This window comes from Erpetoichthys calabaricus, chromosome 6 (genome assembly GCF_900747795.2).
Source record: "Erpetoichthys calabaricus chromosome 6, fErpCal1.3, whole genome shotgun sequence".
NCBI classification, from domain to species: Eukaryota; Metazoa; Chordata; class Cladistia; order Polypteriformes; family Polypteridae; genus Erpetoichthys; species Erpetoichthys calabaricus.
The window spans coordinates 155,281,589-155,301,176 of NC_041399.2; the positions used below are offsets into that span (position 1 = coordinate 155,281,589).

At 36.3% G+C, this 19,588-nt stretch overlaps 1 protein-coding gene across 1 annotated transcript in view; it reads right to left on the reverse strand.

Moving 5' to 3' along the window:
• Positions 1–225: 225 nt before the first annotated feature.
• The window catches only part of topbp1 (DNA topoisomerase II binding protein 1), a 105,597-nt gene continuing 86,234 nt past the window's right edge, over positions 226–19,588 (reverse strand). Inside the window, exons 19-27 of the mRNA XM_051928782.1 lie at positions 9,868–10,097; positions 8,652–8,872; positions 6,152–6,312; positions 5,423–5,528; positions 4,239–4,402; positions 3,694–3,834; positions 3,294–3,383; positions 2,193–2,354; positions 226–479 (exon numbers count right to left, since the gene is read on the reverse strand). Coding sequence (XP_051784742.1) covers positions 333–479; positions 2,193–2,354; positions 3,294–3,383; positions 3,694–3,834; positions 4,239–4,402; positions 5,423–5,528; positions 6,152–6,312; positions 8,652–8,872; positions 9,868–10,097 — 1,422 coding nt within the window. The 3' untranslated portion in view covers positions 226–332. The remainder of the gene's footprint in view (positions 480–2,192; positions 2,355–3,293; positions 3,384–3,693; positions 3,835–4,238; positions 4,403–5,422; positions 5,529–6,151; positions 6,313–8,651; positions 8,873–9,867; positions 10,098–19,588) is intronic.

Here is a 19,588-nt window from a genome sequence, read left to right on the forward strand (position 1 = left end):
TTGCAGTCACACACAAGCACAGTAGTAACTCTCTGGTAGGATTACATTTTTTGGAATTTTAGTACCAATGTATCGGTTCTTGTGACACCCCTAGTTCTCAGTCACCAGAAGTGGCACTGATGTCATCAAAGTCACTCAGTCAGAACTGTTAAAAAACAAAAACTACAAAGAATGTGACCATCAGACTTCAGCCAAATGACAGAAAGAACTTTTAGTAACAGAGTTTATTTTCTACACAAAATATTACAAATATAAATACATTTTACATTAATTTTATACATATCCTACCCAGTAAATAATGGTGTACATATTAAATCTAAAAATTTAAAAAATTAATTCATTCTGGACTTTTTTATAATTAAAATATCTCCAGACCCCTTTCGTTTGCGAGTGGTCGTGCCTTTGCTGGACTCTCCTCCAATCTGTATGAACTCCAGAGCTTCTGGAAGAAAGTAGTTTTCTACAGGTGGCACCGGTTCCTTAAAAAAAAAAAAAAAAAAAATCAAAAAAGAGTGGCTGATGGGAACGCAGTCAGGCCGACGCCACCATAGAAACACCTTTAGTTAGTCTGAAATGTGCAGCTGGTTTGTACATTAGAAAAGTTGCACCTTCTAGTTGAATTTACACATCAGCATGAACTTCTTGCGTTTAACTCACCATAATGGTGGCCCCTGTAGACACTGGATTTTATATGCTGGCAGTGGTGTGAATTAACATAACGGAATTTGCTTTAAATGAAAGGGAGATATGCCCATCTAAGATACATTAATTGCATTCAATTTTGAAGTACAGTGGAAAGGTTTTAAGTTATGTTGTAACCACCATTTGACTCTTACATGACTTATAAATAAAAAAAAATTAGATTTAATCTGCAACATGTCTTAAACAGGCAGACTGATGAAAACCCAACACACGCTTGCACTCAAAGTACCCAGAGAATGGAAGTGAGCCCTGATCACAACTCACAGGTGTGTTTCTTATATTAACTGCTGCACCAATTTATGTACAAGTCTACCATTTAAGCACCCACACTTCCCTATTTTCACTATTATGAAATGATTCAAGGCACACAAAGCTTCACACTGACATTGTTTTTTAAAATAACTAGGGGGCTCCACCCCCTGCTCACTTTGCTTGCCCACCCCTGGGTTTAGTTTATCACATATACAATTTAAAGAGATTGTTATTTTCATGGGAATTGTTACATATGCATTATTTTCACTTTTACTTTAAAACTTTTGTAAAAACAATACTTGTCCTTTATTTCCAGCCCTGGGTGTGGTTAATTCTTTCTCGCAGGACGTATAAGGCGGAGTGGTGGCTCTGAGGCTAGAGATCTGCACTGGCAATCGGAAGGTTGCCGGTTCGAATCCCGTAAATGCCAGTAGGGACTCTGCTCTGTTGGGCCCTTAAGCAAGGCCCTTAACCTGCAATTGCTGAGCGCTTTGAGTAGTGAGAAAAGCGCTATATAAATGCAAAAAATTATTATTATAAGGCTGAACGCATGCTAAGGAGATGCCGTCAGATCATCTTCTGTCTTTCTGCGTGTTCTTTTTTACTTGGCACCCATTTACTATCAAAGAACAGTGCATGAGCAAAATAATGGAAAACACACAGGTGAAGCTTCAGCATTTCAGTATAATGTAGAAACTGATAAAGGACAGTTTCTCTCACCTTTTTAATGGCCTGGGTTTGATGCCTTTATTTTTTGGGATGTCCCCATACTAAAGTCCATAAGCAAATTAATGCAGATGGGTTTGTGGGGAAAAAAAAATTCACATCCCTAAGGATTCAGTCAGAACCTGCCATCTTTCTGCTTATTTTAATAGCAAATTAATTTCTGCAGCTGGGTCTGCCCTAATTTAACAACGGCTATTTCTGCCCTCAAATCATAAAAAGTGGTTTGTATAGCACCATTAGGAAAATTAGTTTGTCCCAATAACAATATTTTTTTTGAATCGCAGTGACTACTTTTTTTGAGTAGAAAGTTTCAGAATGGCTTGAGCAAGATAAGTTTCCCCAGTATGAATCATGACTTGGTAAAAATCATCTACTGGAAATACAAATGTATTAAATTGCACCAAGGAGGCCTGTATTCAAGTGGGTTGGAACAACATGAAGTTCCCTCACTAAGCTGCCATCACAGCTATGTGGTCAAACTAAATGAAACTCCCAAGGTTATTGGTACTCACCTGCATAAGAAAGTCAGCAATATACTCTGGCTTAAGACAGCTTACTTTATGTTCAACAGCTTCAGCTACAATAGTCATGGGATCATCTGGCTTTATCTTACTGAAATCAGCAAAAAGATGTGTGGCCTCTTTACACAATGAAGGTGAGTAAGCGGGAAACACCTAATAATATATACACATTTAACAAAAAATGTTAATTATAATATCCCAAAAGTACTGAACCAGACATTTACTAAATATGATTGAGTAGGTAGTTTCTTACTTTTTACAATGAGAAATTGGAGAGATGATAGTTAGTCCATACTCATACTTAAGTACAAGGCAAAATCCATTTATAAAATTTCCAAGCAAACCTTTGAATTTCAGTTTTGATAGTCCGATTCTTTAAATGTTAAAGACACACATTGTAAAGCTATTCAGATGGTTTAGTAAAAATAACCAAACCATCTAAATGTTACTCTTCAGGCATCAAACTATTGCCATGACAAACACCAACAATATTTTGGCCAGCACGCAACTGCCTCCACAATTGAGGCCTAGAACAGAGTCCATTCAGTACATACATCTCTGACCTCTCTCATGAAGCAGGGGAAGTTCCTCTACAGGTGGGAATCAAACCAGTTCTGAACAGAGACATCAGTAAACTCTGACTACTTATTTGGCTTCTTCAAGACCTGTCTAATGGGCACTACATTGATCTAAGCCAACTTAATACAAAGTGGTGATCAGTTGAGAGTTTTGCTGTGTGCAACTCCAAGTCACAATAAGGCATCCCTCTTGTCCACTAGAATAAATTCCAACTATACATCATCCAAGCAGGGGTTTTGGAGAATCCTTACTCCTATTCTGGGACTCTCTAAAACTCAGCTGTCAATCTTAAACATAGATACGTTCTTGATACTGCTTAACTGTTTCTAGCCGATGAGATAGAAGTGATACCATTAGGCACCTCCAAGAAAACCTGAAATAGCTGAAATTTTATGGATAACATGTTATTTCCTATAGTTGCATCTTTGTCAACAATCTGTCACATGCTCCTAAGAAAAGTGTCCCACCTTCCACAAAACTGGATAAGAGGAGTAAGAAAGGAAAATAAATTACCTTGGCTCCACCAGATTGCAGAAGTCGCCTGAATCCTGCTTCTTTGGCTTGATCAACAATTAAAATAACCTTCCAGCCACTAAAGGCTCCCTATTACATAAAAAAAAAAATGTTTTTATGGGCAGGAAGAAACATTGATTTTCTGAACAAACTTTATCCAATTTCTTTTTTTAGTTCATGAAGAACAAGAACCCCAGCCCAGCAAAAGCTGAAGCAAGGCAAGAAGCCAGCTTGAATTGAGCACCAGTCCACTGCAGGATACACATTCTTAAATCCCACTCCATTTGCCCCCAAGTACAAATTTCAAGTCATCAATTAACCTCATATACAGACAAGTTTGGGATTTGGGAGCTGTGAGGCAGAAAAGTTAAAAATGGTTCTTCATAAAATGCTTCAATACCTCTTCATTACTTCCATTAATGTTTCTGCTTTGGAGGCACTTTCTCCATCGCATTGCAGCAAGTGCCAGTCTCCTCTGCTGAATATTGATTCCAGAGAGGGCATCAAGTATACAGCTGCTACCCCATTCATAGTCATTCTCCTGTGAAGTAAAAAAAGGAAAACAAACTGGAAAAAGAGTTGGAGATCGTGTGGATTTTATTTAAAGTTCAGAAGAAACTGAAAAATTCAAAACAGGGAATTCATGGTTATTACAGCCACTGAAGAAACTCTACCTCATGTTGCTTACTTAATCATGAGCAATTATACTTTTTTCGCTTTATTAAAAAGAAAAATGTGGTAAATGACATCATGCTCAGCATATGAAGGAAAACTAACTTAAGCCTCTGTAATTTGTATGCCAGAATGACATATTACTTCTATTACAACAGATAAACAATACTAAAGGAACTCTTTCCAGTTAATGAAAGGGATAATCAGACAGAAGCCAATGTAGGACATTCACTTCCTATAACAATCATAAATCAGAAGATATTATCATCTCACCTCAATAAAATGTCCTACTGCTCTACAGGCCTCCAGGTATGACCGATGCAGAATCCACTTCCCTGCTGCCATTGCAGCCAGGTACTTCTCATTCCTCATTGGTTGACCCACAATAATGTGGGTACAACTTGGATCAAAGCATTGCTTTTCTAACACAATTCCTCCTGTAACATGGAAACAGCAGAAAAACAAAACATGAAATATAAGCTGAAATTTAATTGTACAATGAGCTATAATGAAGTCAAAAACCATTCAGTGGAAACATTAAATATTGTAAGATAAATCCAATTGACCAAAGTCCAAGCTCATGTTTTATAATTAAAAGTAGGATCTGATGGGTCCCCCTTGGCTACTGCCAAAAAGTGTATTTTAACATTCAACCAATTCAACAATTTGTACAGCTATTACGAATGTATTTGTGAAAACCATGATAGGTTTCTTTTATTTATATTGTGGATCACAAAAATGCTTTTTTGCAGATAACAAAAAATAAATATTTAGGTGATAATGTAAAACTCAACTCTTATTTTCCTATATATGACCATGCACAAACACAGATTTAACTCTGCTGCTAATTCTTCATATTTTAAATCTAAGTGATACAAAATGGCACATAACTAAATGAGGCTGCATCAAACACCAATTAAAAAAAAAATCAAGCTATATAATCACAACAGTCAACATAGCATTTATGAGAATTGCACTAAACAGGGAGTACATGACCATGTTAAAGATGGTAAGTTTATGTGCTAAGGAGGTGTTATGTGGAAAAAGGTCAAAACATGGGATATTATAACTACAATCAATATTTTTGGTACATGCTAAGTTATTGACAATCTTGATGTTTCCTATGCTAAACTGAGGGTGAATACATTGAAATGGTGCACCAGTATTACGTTCTGACAACTGTGCTAATAAAAAATAAGTAAATTTTCACCTATTAGACAAACAAGTCTCATTTACACAAGTAAACTGTTTACTGTGCAACAACGGTGTTCTTTGGCTTTCAGTCCACTTTTATGATATTATAGGGCTAACGAATGAAACTGATGCAAAAAAATCCTTTAAAAGTTTCATGATTATTAAAAAGCCATCAAAATCCTCAATTTCTCTAAACCCTGAAAGTACTGTATTTCTGTTTTTGTGTACATAAAAGTAATTATTAAATAAATTTAAAGAGATACCAAGTTCTTCAATTAGATGACAGTAACTAATCCTTTCTTGTGGATTGAGAGAAGAAAGTTGAAACCTTGGCTGAAAAATTTCTTCTTCTTGATTCTCTTCTTCTGTCTAAAAGGATAAGACAGTGAATACCAAAAATATCCAAAGATACACAATTGCACTTCACCACCGCATTATGAAATATCACCCAATACATTCAGAAATATTTGGTCTAATGTTTAAATAATGTTCCTAAGTTACTGCATCTGAAAATATTCTAAAATAGTTTCATACTTGTAACATGCACATTTATTACTTTAGCACAATAAAAACTGCAATTGCATCATCAATTTACTTAGACTGCATGTTTCCAGGGACTAATAAACTAAGCATTAAAAAGTTTATTGGCTTATTTTCCAATAAATGTAAAATGATAATGTTGGAATAAACCGTTTTAAGCTACTAAAAAGAAGAAAAAGCTCCTCCTATGTAGAGGTAATTTTTTTTTTGTTACAGTATCAGTACAACAAGCATTTTCATTTTTGGTGAAATACATATTGTCTCCTCTCTGATTAAAATTTTAAGTCAAGGCATTCCTTAGGTAGAAATAGTAATATTTTCCACATTCATTTCACATTATAATAATGAACCACTCCCCCACTTATATATTAAGCTTCCCAAGTGATATGAAAATTCTTTTACCACCAGATCCTAATATAAAAGTTGGAAGCCTACTAAAAGTAACTTCCTACCTGATCCTTTGGCTGTGGAGCAACAGGAGGATTTGCTAGAGGAAATGCAATACTGGGAGCCTGTGGAGTAAGGAGAACATGCTCTTTTGAGATTGATCCATCAAGCTCCTCTCTTTGAGCCTTTGCAGCTTTATTTTCGGTCTCATTCTGATCAGAGACTTCTGGGAATTAAACAAATTAAAATTTTATATATTAAAGAGAACTCCAATATCACTTGGCAAGAAATAGCAAGAAACAGAACACTTGCAAAAGTTACCTAATGACTGATTTGTAAAATTTCTTATAAAAAACACAGGTTGGCCCTTGCGATTCGTGGGTTTATGATTCACAGATCCACCAGTGTGTGGGTTTGGCAACAATAAATGGAAATTATTTTGTTACTTTTTCAACCTTTTGTGGAAAGGTGCAGAGGATAGTGTAGTCCTGCAAATCCCAGTACCCCATGAGTACTGTGCCATTAGACAGCTTTGGTGGTTGCTGCAAGTGCTGCTGGGTGAAAGACGAGGGCACTAGTTTTAAAAGCGAGCCGTAAGAAGGTGTCAGAATCGCAATCAGTGCTGTCTTTTTGTTTCAACACTTCAGTGCACAACTGGATTACAATTACACCCACTGGATTACAATTACACCCACTGGATTACTATTTTCTCTGGTTTTACGTTCTTGTCCTGTGACAGCTTGTTTGTGTAATTTTATCTATGTTACAAACATCTTCGCCTGGGAGCGCTCCCAACTTCAAAAAATCTTATATACATCAGCATAATGGTAGAACATAATTATATAACTCTCGAGAGGCTTTTCACAGGAAATATCATTTCATAACTACACAACAATCATCTGCTAAATTGGACTTTACGGTGTTTGTTTTGCTGAAGTTCTTCTGTATCTGTAAAATGATCATTTTTGTCATTTACTACCATAAAATTACACACATTTATTATAATAAGCTACATTTTGTAAAAAGTTACAGCTCACTAAAGAACTTCTGAACTATGCATTTTGTCTGGGGGACGTGTGATTTGCTTGTGCAGTGATCGATCTGTCTCACATTTCTCATAACTTTTTCATAACGTATTTTCATAACATATTCAAGAATTTTCATATTTGCAGGGTTCTTGCACCTGTAATCTCGCAAACTGCAAGGGATTACTATAATGTGCTTAAATGAAATGGCATTTTATTTGATGTTCAATAGACTTTATGCTCCCATTTTGGAATTTCAAAAATAAACTTGCAAACCAAAAAACACACATGCCTTTAGTATACTCAAAACCAACTTTTCTTGTCTTGTTAAAAATTAAAGCCTTTGGTCCAAACTACAAAGTGCAACAGTGTGGATTTGCATAGTCAATTCTAACTGGCATATTCTTTTTCTTTATTAACTAATTATTTTATTTTTATTTTTTTAAACAGTAAGATCCCCACTACACCTTCATCTTAATATAAAGTAATGGCCCCAAAAAGTAAGGATTGTTAAAAATACAAATCAATTTAACTTTGTTTAAATAAACAACACAGATTGGAGTAGGACTTGGTAGCATCCTAAGACCTCGGAACAACAAAGACTGGGGTAAGGAAAGAATTTGGCTGTTTGAGGAAAAAAGTCTGTGCAGGGGTGGAGGAAACCCGCACCTGCAGAATGGTTGGGATGTGACATCAAGGGGTGTGGACTCAATGAGAGCAGGTAATGGACCAGAAGATCTTGTGGTCAAAGTTGTGGAAACTTAAGCCACACCAGAATAAATTCCTTATCCAGTCAGATATGAAATCCTCCCCAGACCAACTAATCTCTTCTCCTGGGGACTGACAGAAACCCCTGCATGCCTGCTGTGCCAGGGAAGAGGATCCCTGGAAACATATTTTAAGTTGTTGCCCAGAAGCCCTGAAAGGGGCATTATCGATGGCACCACGACCAGGCACTGAGGGTTATCACAGAGGCCATCAGCATAGGGATCTCTCTTAGTAAGCACCAACAACAAATAAAGCACGATTATTTCCAGATATCCTCGCTGTGACTACACTCTGGCCTGACATGGTTCTTGTGCCACAAGTATCAAAACAGATGGGCCCGTAGGAATTGACTGTGCCCTGGGAAGACCGGATGGGAGCTGCATTCGAGATGAAGAGAGCTAAGTGCAAGGAGCTCGCAGGTGAATGCTGAAACAGGGGATGAAGTCCCTTTGCTATCCTTTTGAGGCCTGCTGAGGATTTGCAAGTCAGTCACTATGTAGGGCCCTCTAGGAGTTGGGAATCAGGGGACTGCACAATAAGAGAGCCACCAGGAACATCAGTCATTTAGGTCACATTGTAAGGTATGTGTTAAATAAGTTAAATAAGTGAAGGTGTAATAATGTTTCAATGTTACTGCATATCAAAAAGTTTTTAAAACAAACACTGATGAAAGCCAAGTCATTACAAGAATGGACACCTGAATTTAAAATATGCCTTCAAATAATTATGAGAGAAAGAAATACAGTCAGAAATACAAAGTCAAGCATCTTACGAATTTCTGCCAACTCAGAATCAGTCAGCAAGTCTTTATACTGATGGAGATCATCTTCCGGTTTCAGGAGAGGCATAGGCTCAGAATGCTGGGATGGGCTACCAGGCCACTGTAGGTTGTTGGCTAATCTTGCTCTCTCTTCTCTGGCTGTAGGGTCATCCCAAATAATCTGCTCATTCTGTGAGGGCTCTGTATTTTCCAAGACAGTCTGACGAGATTGTCTACCAAAAGAATTCCATAAATAAATACAAATCACTTTAAGTATGTACAGTAACATAGGAGGAACCACAAATATTAGAAAAAGTTGGTACATACAGACAACATGCTAACTCAAGAAGTAGTCACTTTACTTACCTCTATCAACTCATTGTGTACCCCTGAGTAAGAAACACAAATAACTGTCCTACTCATTTGTGAACCGTAACTATCTTTGGACTAGCTATATCCATTTTATGACCTCCCCCAACAAATACATTATAAATTTACAAAGTGTGAGGGATGCAACAAACAGTATCACAGAAGTTGGTTAAATCGCAACATACAGGACATGTACGAGAAGAGATGCCTTAAGAAAGCCCATTCCATCTACATAGATTTACAATAAAACTCCCTGGCAAAAAACTTGCTTTCCTGTCACCCAGTTAAGAGGTGATATAGCACTGAATGCTTCAATACCAACTCATTCAATTTTTACACATGGTTTACAAAAATATTCACTCAATGCACTTACCCATTTGACCAGTGAGCAAGACTTTGATGGGCAAGCACTTGCAATACAGTCGTTAAAGGAGATTTAACTTTACTGTCTTATTGTGACTTAATCTGCCTTATAGATGTTATATATTAATATCTAGTATCTATTTTTCATGCAGATTTAGTTATTTATTGTTTTTATTGATATGTTTAGAAATGCAGCTGTCTGTAGTGTTGTTCTACCAAGTACTGTATTGTCACTCATTGTTTCTGAAAGTGGGATTTTACTTCCCCAAAAAAATTAATTGCATAGGGTAATTGCATAACAAAAAGGTGACCTGGATTATACTTAGTGATGAACAGTATTTTTCTTAAAACAGTTGATATTCAGATATCCTGATATAATTCTAAAAGCTGAACCCACTGTAGCAAAATCCTTTTGATATGTATAGCAAAATATTAAAATACACATCAAGTGCCATTACAGGATACAAAAACAGAAACATATAAAATAATAGCATACCTGAAAGCTTCCAAAACCCTACTGCGACCATTTAAACTAGATCGGCTCACACCGTCTGGAGTTCGTGATGAATTATCCACAGAAGTCAAAGCCAGAGAAGAACGACGACCCTTGGGTAAAGTTGTTGCAGACATTATCTCCTGAAGTTGTCGTTGGAGATTCTCTCGTATCTCTAATGCTTCTGTAAGATCTGCAGAAAGTCTATTACTAAGAAGACTTTTTGTCTTATAAATTCATTATATAAATACAAGTTTAAATAATTTAATTTCTCCCTAAAAGCAAGAACCAAGTCGAAAAAAATTTATATTTATCCAAGCTTTAGTAAGTTTTATACAATTTTCATATAAATAGACCAAGAAGTAACTTTATTAGAAACATCTATAGTATAGCAAAATTGACCATTGTTTGTCATTAAAATAGCTTTTTTTCCCCTTGGGTAAAAGGCACAAAGATCTGCAGAAGATGCAACACAGTGTTGGTGATTTGTTTCAAAATCTAGTGTAGTCTACATTTTCTAAAAGCCTTCCCATCTTACCTCACAGATGATCAACTGGGTTTATAACAAGTGATTGGTGGTGCCACTACACCACATGTATTCACTATTATGTTTCCTGAACAACTCCAAGACTATCCTAGCCTTGTACCATGGAAAATTATTTTGCTTTGAAAGCCTATTCACTGTTCTGTTGAGCATATTATACTTTATCTATGAAGAGATGTATTTATTCCAAACCAAGTAAAGAAGCCCAACGCTAGTTGTATCTAGACTTACAATGTATGTGAATCATTACGTGAATCCATGCACTAAAAATTTGCAATACATACCAAGTCTTCTATCGGTTGAAATTTGCAGGGATTCGTTAGATAAGGCAATGTTTATCCATTGTAATATCCCTTGTCCAGTGTTTATGACAGTTAATCCAATAAACTTGTCTTTTGATGAGAAAAAAGGAACTTCATACGATTGGCACCTGCCATACTCTTTATGTGGTAAGTGTAATGTGTACATTCTGATAAACCTCTTTTTTGAAAGGTTACATTCAGCTATTAGTAGAATACAGTATAGGACCTCTATCACGATACACAAATAGTGTCAAACTCCATCTGTCCCTTCTTTTAATACACAATCAATGTTAGCTGGGTGTTTCAAAAATGGTTGTTCATTCTTGAAGCACCAGTGACACAGATCAAAAGCCGCAGCAGAGTTCCTGATCCCAATACTCCTTTTGTTTAACATAACAGCATAAAAGTAGCCAAACACGAAAAAAGTATCATTCAAACAAGGGAAAAGAAACCCTGTTGAATGTATATGTATACAGACTTTTCAGCAAAAAATGCAATCGCAATTGTGTCAGAAACTACTTCTAAAAAACACATGATCTTCATTCTTGTATATTAACTACAGTGGAACCTCAGTTAAAGAACGCACTACTTAACAAACAAATTGGTTAACAAACTTATTTTGAACAATTTTTGTCTTGGTTAACGACCAAAATTTGGATAACAAATGCAAGCACAGACCGGTTTTTGTGCATTCATGCTCATTTGTGCTTTAACGTGCTTGCTGTAAACATTGCTTTTCTGAGTGTAGTGTTCACTAACGTTACTTTTTGTTATTTTTTTCAGTTTTTATGTTATTTTTTATGTACATATTTACTCGTTATGGCACCTAAGAAAGAGAAACGTGTTAGTGATAGTGGCAGTAGGAAATGTATTAGTGTAGCAGTAAAGAAAGAAATGATAGCAAAACACGAGAATGGCATTTGTGTTTCAGACATCGCAAAGGAATACAATATGCTGAAATCGACTGTCTGTACAATTCTAAAGAACAAAGAGGCACTTAAGGCGTCTGAAGTGGCTAAAGGAGTGACTATGTTAAGTAAACAAAGATGTAAAGCTGCTAGAAGAAGTGGAAAAAACTGCTGTTAATTTGGATAAATGAAAAGCAGCTGGCTGGAGAAAGCATTAGCGAAGCAATAATTTGTGAAAAAGCTAAGCAGTTACACAGTGATTTGTTGACCAAAACACCCAGTGCAAGTGCTGATGAGTGAGACTTTAAAGCAAGTAGAGGGTGGTTTGATAATTTTCACCGGCGAAGTGGAATTCATAGTGTTATAAGGCACAGGGAGGCTGCAAGTTCAAATTAAACAGCAGCAAAAGCCTTTGTGGATGAATTCACGGAGTTTATTGAAAGTGAAGGCTACGTCTCACATCAAGTTGTATAATTGTGACAAGACAGGGTTATTCTGGAAAAAAATGCCCAGAAGAACCTACATCACCCAAGAAGAGAAGACACTACCCGGACACAAGCCTATGAAAGACAGGCTTACACTTTTATTTTGTGCTAATGCAAGAAAGAGGAGGTAAGTGAGGAAATCACTAGTGCTCAGATAAAGGAAATTTGTAATAAGTGGAATGATGTGCAGGAATTTATTGAGAAGAACCACCCTAACAAAGTTGTGGCTAATAGGGCAATTAAAATAATGAATGACAATGCAATACCGCATTTTAGAAAAATTCTGCAGCAAAGAAAAAGATAAATCTTATTATATCGCTTTCTTGTGCCCAAAGAAAAGGAATCGCGATGTGAAAAAAAACCCCGAATCAGTGTTACCCAATGTTTTATGGAGGGGGATTCCCCATCAAAACAGTAGCTTCCTTCCCTCTTCCTCCACCATCTACCTATGCCACCAACTACAACAAACAAGGTAAATACAGTGCTGTTTTATGTAATTTAGTTTATTTGTTTGTACTAATGATATAAACATTTTTTGTATATTTTTCATAACAGAAAAACCCTTAAAAAAATAAAAGTACAAAGTTTCTGAGGCTGGAACGGATTAATTGTATTTACATTAATTTCAATGGGAAAAATTGCTTTTGTTAGCGAACGCTTTGGTTAGCAGAGTCGCGGAATGGATTAAGTTTGTTAACCGAGGTTCCACTGTAATTTTGTAAATGATGGTGTTACCTTCAGTAAAAGAAGATGCTTGCCAATGCACTTTGAATTAACTGTAGAGTAATGAGTGAACAATTCACACAGCCTGATCAAAATACATCACAATCTTCATCTTAAATTAAGAAAAATAAATGAACTAGCTTTTCAAGATGTTGCACCTTAAGAAAACATCTTAATTTTTCAATATTTCTAAGCTGGAGAAAGCAGTTTTAGAAGTTAAAGAAATGTAATGACTTACTTAAATGTATTTTGAAAACACCTAAGCTTGGTTGGATTCAGCTACAATTTAAAGCATTTTTAGTTAAAACAGTTTAGTATTGTTTTACTATTCTATTAAAAGAACTGTTTACTTAAACACAATTATTTATTATTTATCATCTATGGTTTTACATCCGTATACCAGTTACAATGTAACTTAAGAAATATTATTTGGGTTCAATGATAAATACAGCATAATAAGGAAAGTTAATATTGTGTTTCCAAATTACACCTTCTAACAGCAAAACATATAGAAAAAATGCAAATTGTTTCCAGCACCCGACTTATGGAAACAAGGCATAATTGTGGAATGAAGAAGTACAGTCTTTAAACTTTGTCACATGTTGAAAATATTTTAATAAAAATGAAGTGACTCAACCTGAAGAAAGCAGATGTCATGTCAATAACAGTAAATGAGTCCACAGGCAAAACTGATACGACACAATTGCGCATATATGTCCGTTCTTTTGACAGCAAATGGTTCTGAGAGGAACTACTGAGATAGTCTGAGAAACTTCCAGCTCTTTTCAAAGACAATGCTCTGGAAATGAAGCATGTGTGAATGCTTGTGACAGATGGGGCTCTAATCAGGGCAGGAAAAGTGATTGGTTTGGCAACACATTGGTCCGCTGTTGCACCTCAGATGATATCCTTACACTGCACTGTGTATCAGACTGTGTTGTGTGCAAAACAACAATGGACAGCATGATGGCTAAAATTAATTTTATTTACTCCATATCAAACCTCCAACACTGTTATTCCACATGTTCTTATTAGAAGTCTGCTTTCTGATCGATATACTCAAACACCTGATTGACCTAAATGTGGGACTACAAGGCAGAGACAAAACTTATCAAACTTGTGGAACAGATGCACACATTCTAAGTCAAAATGGACTTTCTCGTGACTGACTTGAGCATAGGCTGAATGCGGCATTTTGCAATGCTTCGCAAATGAATCTCATTCCCAGCACAAACCATGGATGTAATGACAGATTTCTTTGTAAAGCTGAAAGAGAAATTTTCTGGTCGACTACATGGATTTGCTCTGCCTACAGTGATGATGGACAGAGTGGTCTGTTCCATTGATGAGGGGAAATTCATACCTCAACTTGTTGACATGCAGTCATCTGTAACCATAGCATAGGAGCTTTGCACTTACAGGCCTGTGAAGTTTTGGACTGATGTCAATGTAAATCAGTTCCCTAATGTTAGCAAAGTGGCAATCATCGTGCTTAGTATGTTTGGATCATCATACACATATAAATCAAGCTTTCACATATGAACTCAAAAAAAAGTGGTTCTCGTTACTCCCTGACTGACAGTACTCTTCACCAATGTCTTCAGACTGCATTGCCATCTTACGAGCCAAAACACACTGCTCTTTCTCAGAAAAGAAAATGTCTCTTCTCCCACTGAGAAAGTCAGCAAGGTAACTGCAAACTAGATTTCAACATCATGTGGGATGGGTAACAAAGCCATTCCTAATCACATATGGTGTTTTAAAAATTAATCTATAGTATCTTCACTTGGTGTGCAGTACACATTGTATTCATGTATGTTACTTACTATTATAACTTGTTATGGATTTCGTATTCTGTGAAATGCACTTTGTGATGTGCCTGGGTCATACAGTGGATATAAAAAGTCTACACACCCCTGCCAAAATCACAGATTTTGTGTAATAAAAAATTAAACCAAGATAGATCCTGCCAGAACTTATTCCTTCATCCAAAAAACCTGGTTGCATTAGTCTGTACACACACTAAACTAATACTTAGTTGAAGCACCTTTCGTTTTTATTACTACACTCAGTCTTTTTTGGGGTAAGAATCTGTATAGCACATCTGGACTTGGTGATTTTTGCTTAATCCTCCTCACAAAAAACATCTAGATCTGTCAAAGTACAAGGGCATCTCCTGTGCAAAGCTCTTTTCAGGTCACCCCAAAGATTTTCAATTGGATTAAGGTCTGGGCTCTGGCTGGGCCATTCCCGAACATTGATCCTCATTGGATGAAGTTGTTGCTTTGTTGATTTTGATGTATGCTTTGGGTTGTTGTCATGTTGAAAGGTGAAGTTCCTCATCATCTTCAGCTTCCTAGCAGATGCTTGAAGGTTTTGTGCCAAAATAAGCCGATACTTGGAGCTATTCATGATTCCACTGACCTTCACTAAAGCACCAGTTCCAGATAAAGCAAAACAGCTCCAAGGCATGATGCTGCCTTTACCATGCTTCACTGTGGGTATGGAGTTCTTTTCTGTTATTTCTCACCAAACAAACATTTTTGAATTATGGCCAAATAATGATATGGCACTGTTTACCAGAGCTTGGATGCTTATTTTTGTGAGAAAAAGCTTTTGTCTTGCCACCCTACCCTAAAACCCAGTCATATGAAGAATGTGGACTGATTGTTGCCACATGTAGGGAGCAACCAGTACTTGCCCGGAAATCCTTCTGCTCCTTTAATGTTGTTGTAGGCCTGTTGGTGGCCTCCCAGACCACTTTTCTCCTTCTCTTCTCATCAATCTTCGAGGGATGCCCTGATCCTGGTATAATCACTGTTGAGACATATTTTTTCACTTGTTGAGGACGGTCTTCATCGTTTACCATAGGGTGTTTAATGCTTTGGATATTTTTGGTGTACCCCTGTCCTGATAGATTCCTTTCAATGATGAGATCCTGTTCATGTTTTAAAGCTCTTCACAGACCATAGCTTTTAGAGTATATTGCAACCAAGAATTATCAGAATAATCATAAGAAAACAGCCAAACTTTATCTGAACTCAACCAGAGCCACTTTAATTGATGTCAGGTGTATATTAACTACTACTTAAGATGAGACTTAATGAGATTGGTTGATTCTGAATGCAGACACATCCTTGATTATTAAAGGGTGTGCACACTAAGGAAACCAGGTTTATGTAAATTGTAATGTAATTGTTTATGTAATGTAAATTATTTGTGAATTTCCCCTTGGGATTAGTAAAGTATCTATCTATCTATGTATTAGTATTTTATTCATTTTTTTCAGTAAATAGTTTATTTGTTTTCACCTTTTGTATAGATTAGGATGAGGCTTGCAAGAAAGCATGAGAACACCCAAACCCCAAGAGGAATCCTGGTGCTGGACCTCAGCAGTGGAAGACAAACTGCGACAGAGCTATGCATGTGTGTTGCAAGGAATCCAGCATTGCTAAAACAAAGTAAGGCGCACAATCACAATACTGTACAAGGTCAATCTGCAACCAGTACATGGTTTAGGATTAGTGATACAGTGCTGCCAAAAATACTTGCACTTCCTGGTGTTCTTTATTGCTGCAAACTTTTGACACTGATGTGTTCAAAAAGTTAACCCAATTTATTCCTTTAACTGGGTTGATTTAACTTGACAGTTTTTGATTAATTGAAATTCCTTGTAAATTTTTTACATTTAATTGTTTTTACTGCAAAGCATAATGTCAAAAAGTGAATGCAATATGATGTTACACACATGAGTAAGAAAGAATGCAGGCTTTTTCCATAATCTACTGCGATTTTCCCAGTGCTCATAATGAGCTGTTGCTTATACCAGTTTATATACTGGAGGTCTTGAATATTTGCTTTTCCTGAGTACTACGGAATCCTCACCAATGCTAAAACCTCAATCTCAAATCTTAGAGTATTATGTTTTGACTTTAGCTTTAAAAAAAAATGTCAGCTTGAAAAGTATTCATATTATCAGTGTCAGATCACTGACCTATTTCACATATTTGCCAGACCCAAATGAGAGTTCATGCAGCATTTCATTGTTTGCATTCAGAGTATATGAAATAACATGTAACATTATATATTATGATCCTACCTCCTCCTTGTCCAAATTTAAATTGTCGGTTTTCTTAAGTTGCTTATGAATTTTTTCACTGCTTCCAATATCTTATTTATGCCCTCATCTTCCAAATGGGTTACAAGCAACTAAAATGAATAAAATCCTTTTGTTAGACATCATATATATCAAATGAACTCTATGAAAACATCAGGAATAATTAAATATAAAACAAAAAAAACAACATGGTTCTTTTAGTAAGGTAGTTACTACTTTGCTACTGATAATATATGCAATACTGAAGTAAAACTATTATATTTGGCTCCTTCTCACCCCTCTCCTTTTTGTTGTTATTATCTCTTTCTCTCACTCAACACTTCTTCAAACCAAGTCCTTTTCCAGTCATTAGACTGCTCACTCATTCAAATTCACCTTTACTTTAGCTTGAAAAGCCCTACAGAAGCTAATTCTCACCTCTTAAGTTTCACTTTACAAAAAAAGTGGCCTCATTTTACAGTTATGATTAGGGCTGGGTATTAGCACTGGTATCCCAATTCAATTTGATTTTATCTCTATTGTATTAGGATGCACTGATATACCTGAAGTGGTGACTTTTTTTTTTTTTTTTTATAAGAGATTACTTAACCATGTATGGAGAACATTGATATATGACCAAATTTCAGTAACACTTTATTGGAAGGGTATCTACACAGTTACTTCAAGTATTGCATCGTAAATGTCATTTCATGCTTATGCATATTTCATGATTAGTAATAAACAGTACTTGCAAGATGTGGAGCAAAAATAACGTTAAAAAATTCACAGCACTATCAAAATTTACCATAATTTAACTAACATATGTATCACTACATTATTTGAGGTCTCAGATCTTTATTAGGCTGTTAAGGACTATGGCTCATTCATACTCATCATTAGGAAACCTCAAATGATGCAAATTGCAAAGATATATCAATTCTCTGACTCCTCAAACCTTGTACCAAAAATCAGCAGCCATAGACTCCTCTAAGCAGCTGCATAACACATAATTGCTGCTCACAAAGCAGGAGAAGGCTACAAGAAGAAGGCAAAGTGTTTTCAGGTAGCTGTTTCCTCAGTCTGTAATGTTATTAAGAAATGACAGTTAACAGAAACGGGGGAGGTCAGGCTGAGTTCTAGAAGTCCAAGAAAACTTTCTGAAAGAACTGCTTGATGGATTGGTAGAAAGATAAATAAGAACCACTGTTTGAATGCAAAAGACCTTCAGGAAGATTTAGCAGACTCTGGAATGTTGGTGCACTGTTCAGCAACACCTGAACAAATATGACCTTCATGATAGAGTCAGCAGAAGAAAATCTTTCCTGCATCCTAGCAACAAAACTCAGCACCTTAAGTTTGCATATGAACATCTAAAGAAGCCTGATGCATTCTCAAAATAACTCCTGTGGACTGATGAAGTCAAAATAGATTTTTTTGGCCACAATGTGCAAAGGTATGTTAGGAGAAAAAAGGATGCTGAATTCCAGGAAAAGAACTCTTCAACTATTAAGCATGAGTGGTGGTTCGATAATATATACACAGACATATTATATATATACACATATACATACATATATATATATATATAAATATATATACATACATATATATATACATATATATATATAAATATATATATATACATATATATACATATATGGTCATAACTGGAACATATTTTTTGTCCATACACTGTAATGGAGGAGGCGGAGTCAAATATCGCCTCATCACGCCTCCTACGTAATCACGTGAACTAAAAACAAGGAAGAGATTTACAGCACGAGTCGCACGCGGGAACGAAGGTAAATGACGTTAATTTTTGACTGTCTTTTAATACTGTGTAAGCATACATATTAACACATGTGCAATTAAACGTGTGCATTTACGGGGTGATTTCTCAGGCTTAAAAGCTCACCTTTTATCAAACGCGGGAACAAAGGTAACTGACGTTCACTGTCTTTTAATACTGTGTAACCATACATATTAACACATGTCCAATTAAACGTGTGCATTTACGGGGTGATTTCTCAGGCTTAAAAGCTCGCCTTTTACTAAAAAGGTAAATGCAAAACTATTTTCAATCAGTTTATTGAAACGCTCCCGTTAAGGATTGCAATAACATATTCGCGAGATAAAAGAACGAAGTAGGGGGAAATGGAGGAACAGCCGAAAACAGCGAAGAGCAAAAAATTAATTAAACAATTGAGAACGGCCCGAGTTAAGCATACAAGCCTGTTCATAAGGGAAACAAAGCACGATGTAAAACGTAAGTTTAAATTAAGTTTATAGAAACGCTCCCGCTGCGGATTGCAATAACATATTCGCGAGATAAAAGTTTAATGAGAAGACACGAGGTATAAATGAACCAGACGCCGTGGCGCAACGTTAGGGGCAACAGTTTCAACCAGTCTATGATCTGCTTCTCGCAACTGAAAGACGGCACATGGCGGATGTTAGCCGACTTGCTGACCGCAACGTTAGGGGCTTCAACTATGGCGCTGACGCCACATCTCAGTGCCAACACTTTGCAGACTCTACTTAAAAGACACGCCCTCCTCACTGGACAGTTAAAAAGACCAATCAAACTAACGATGACATCAAGTATTACCCAATCAAAAGTAGGAAAGGAGGCATCTTCATAAAATGCGTGTGGGATGATTTGCATG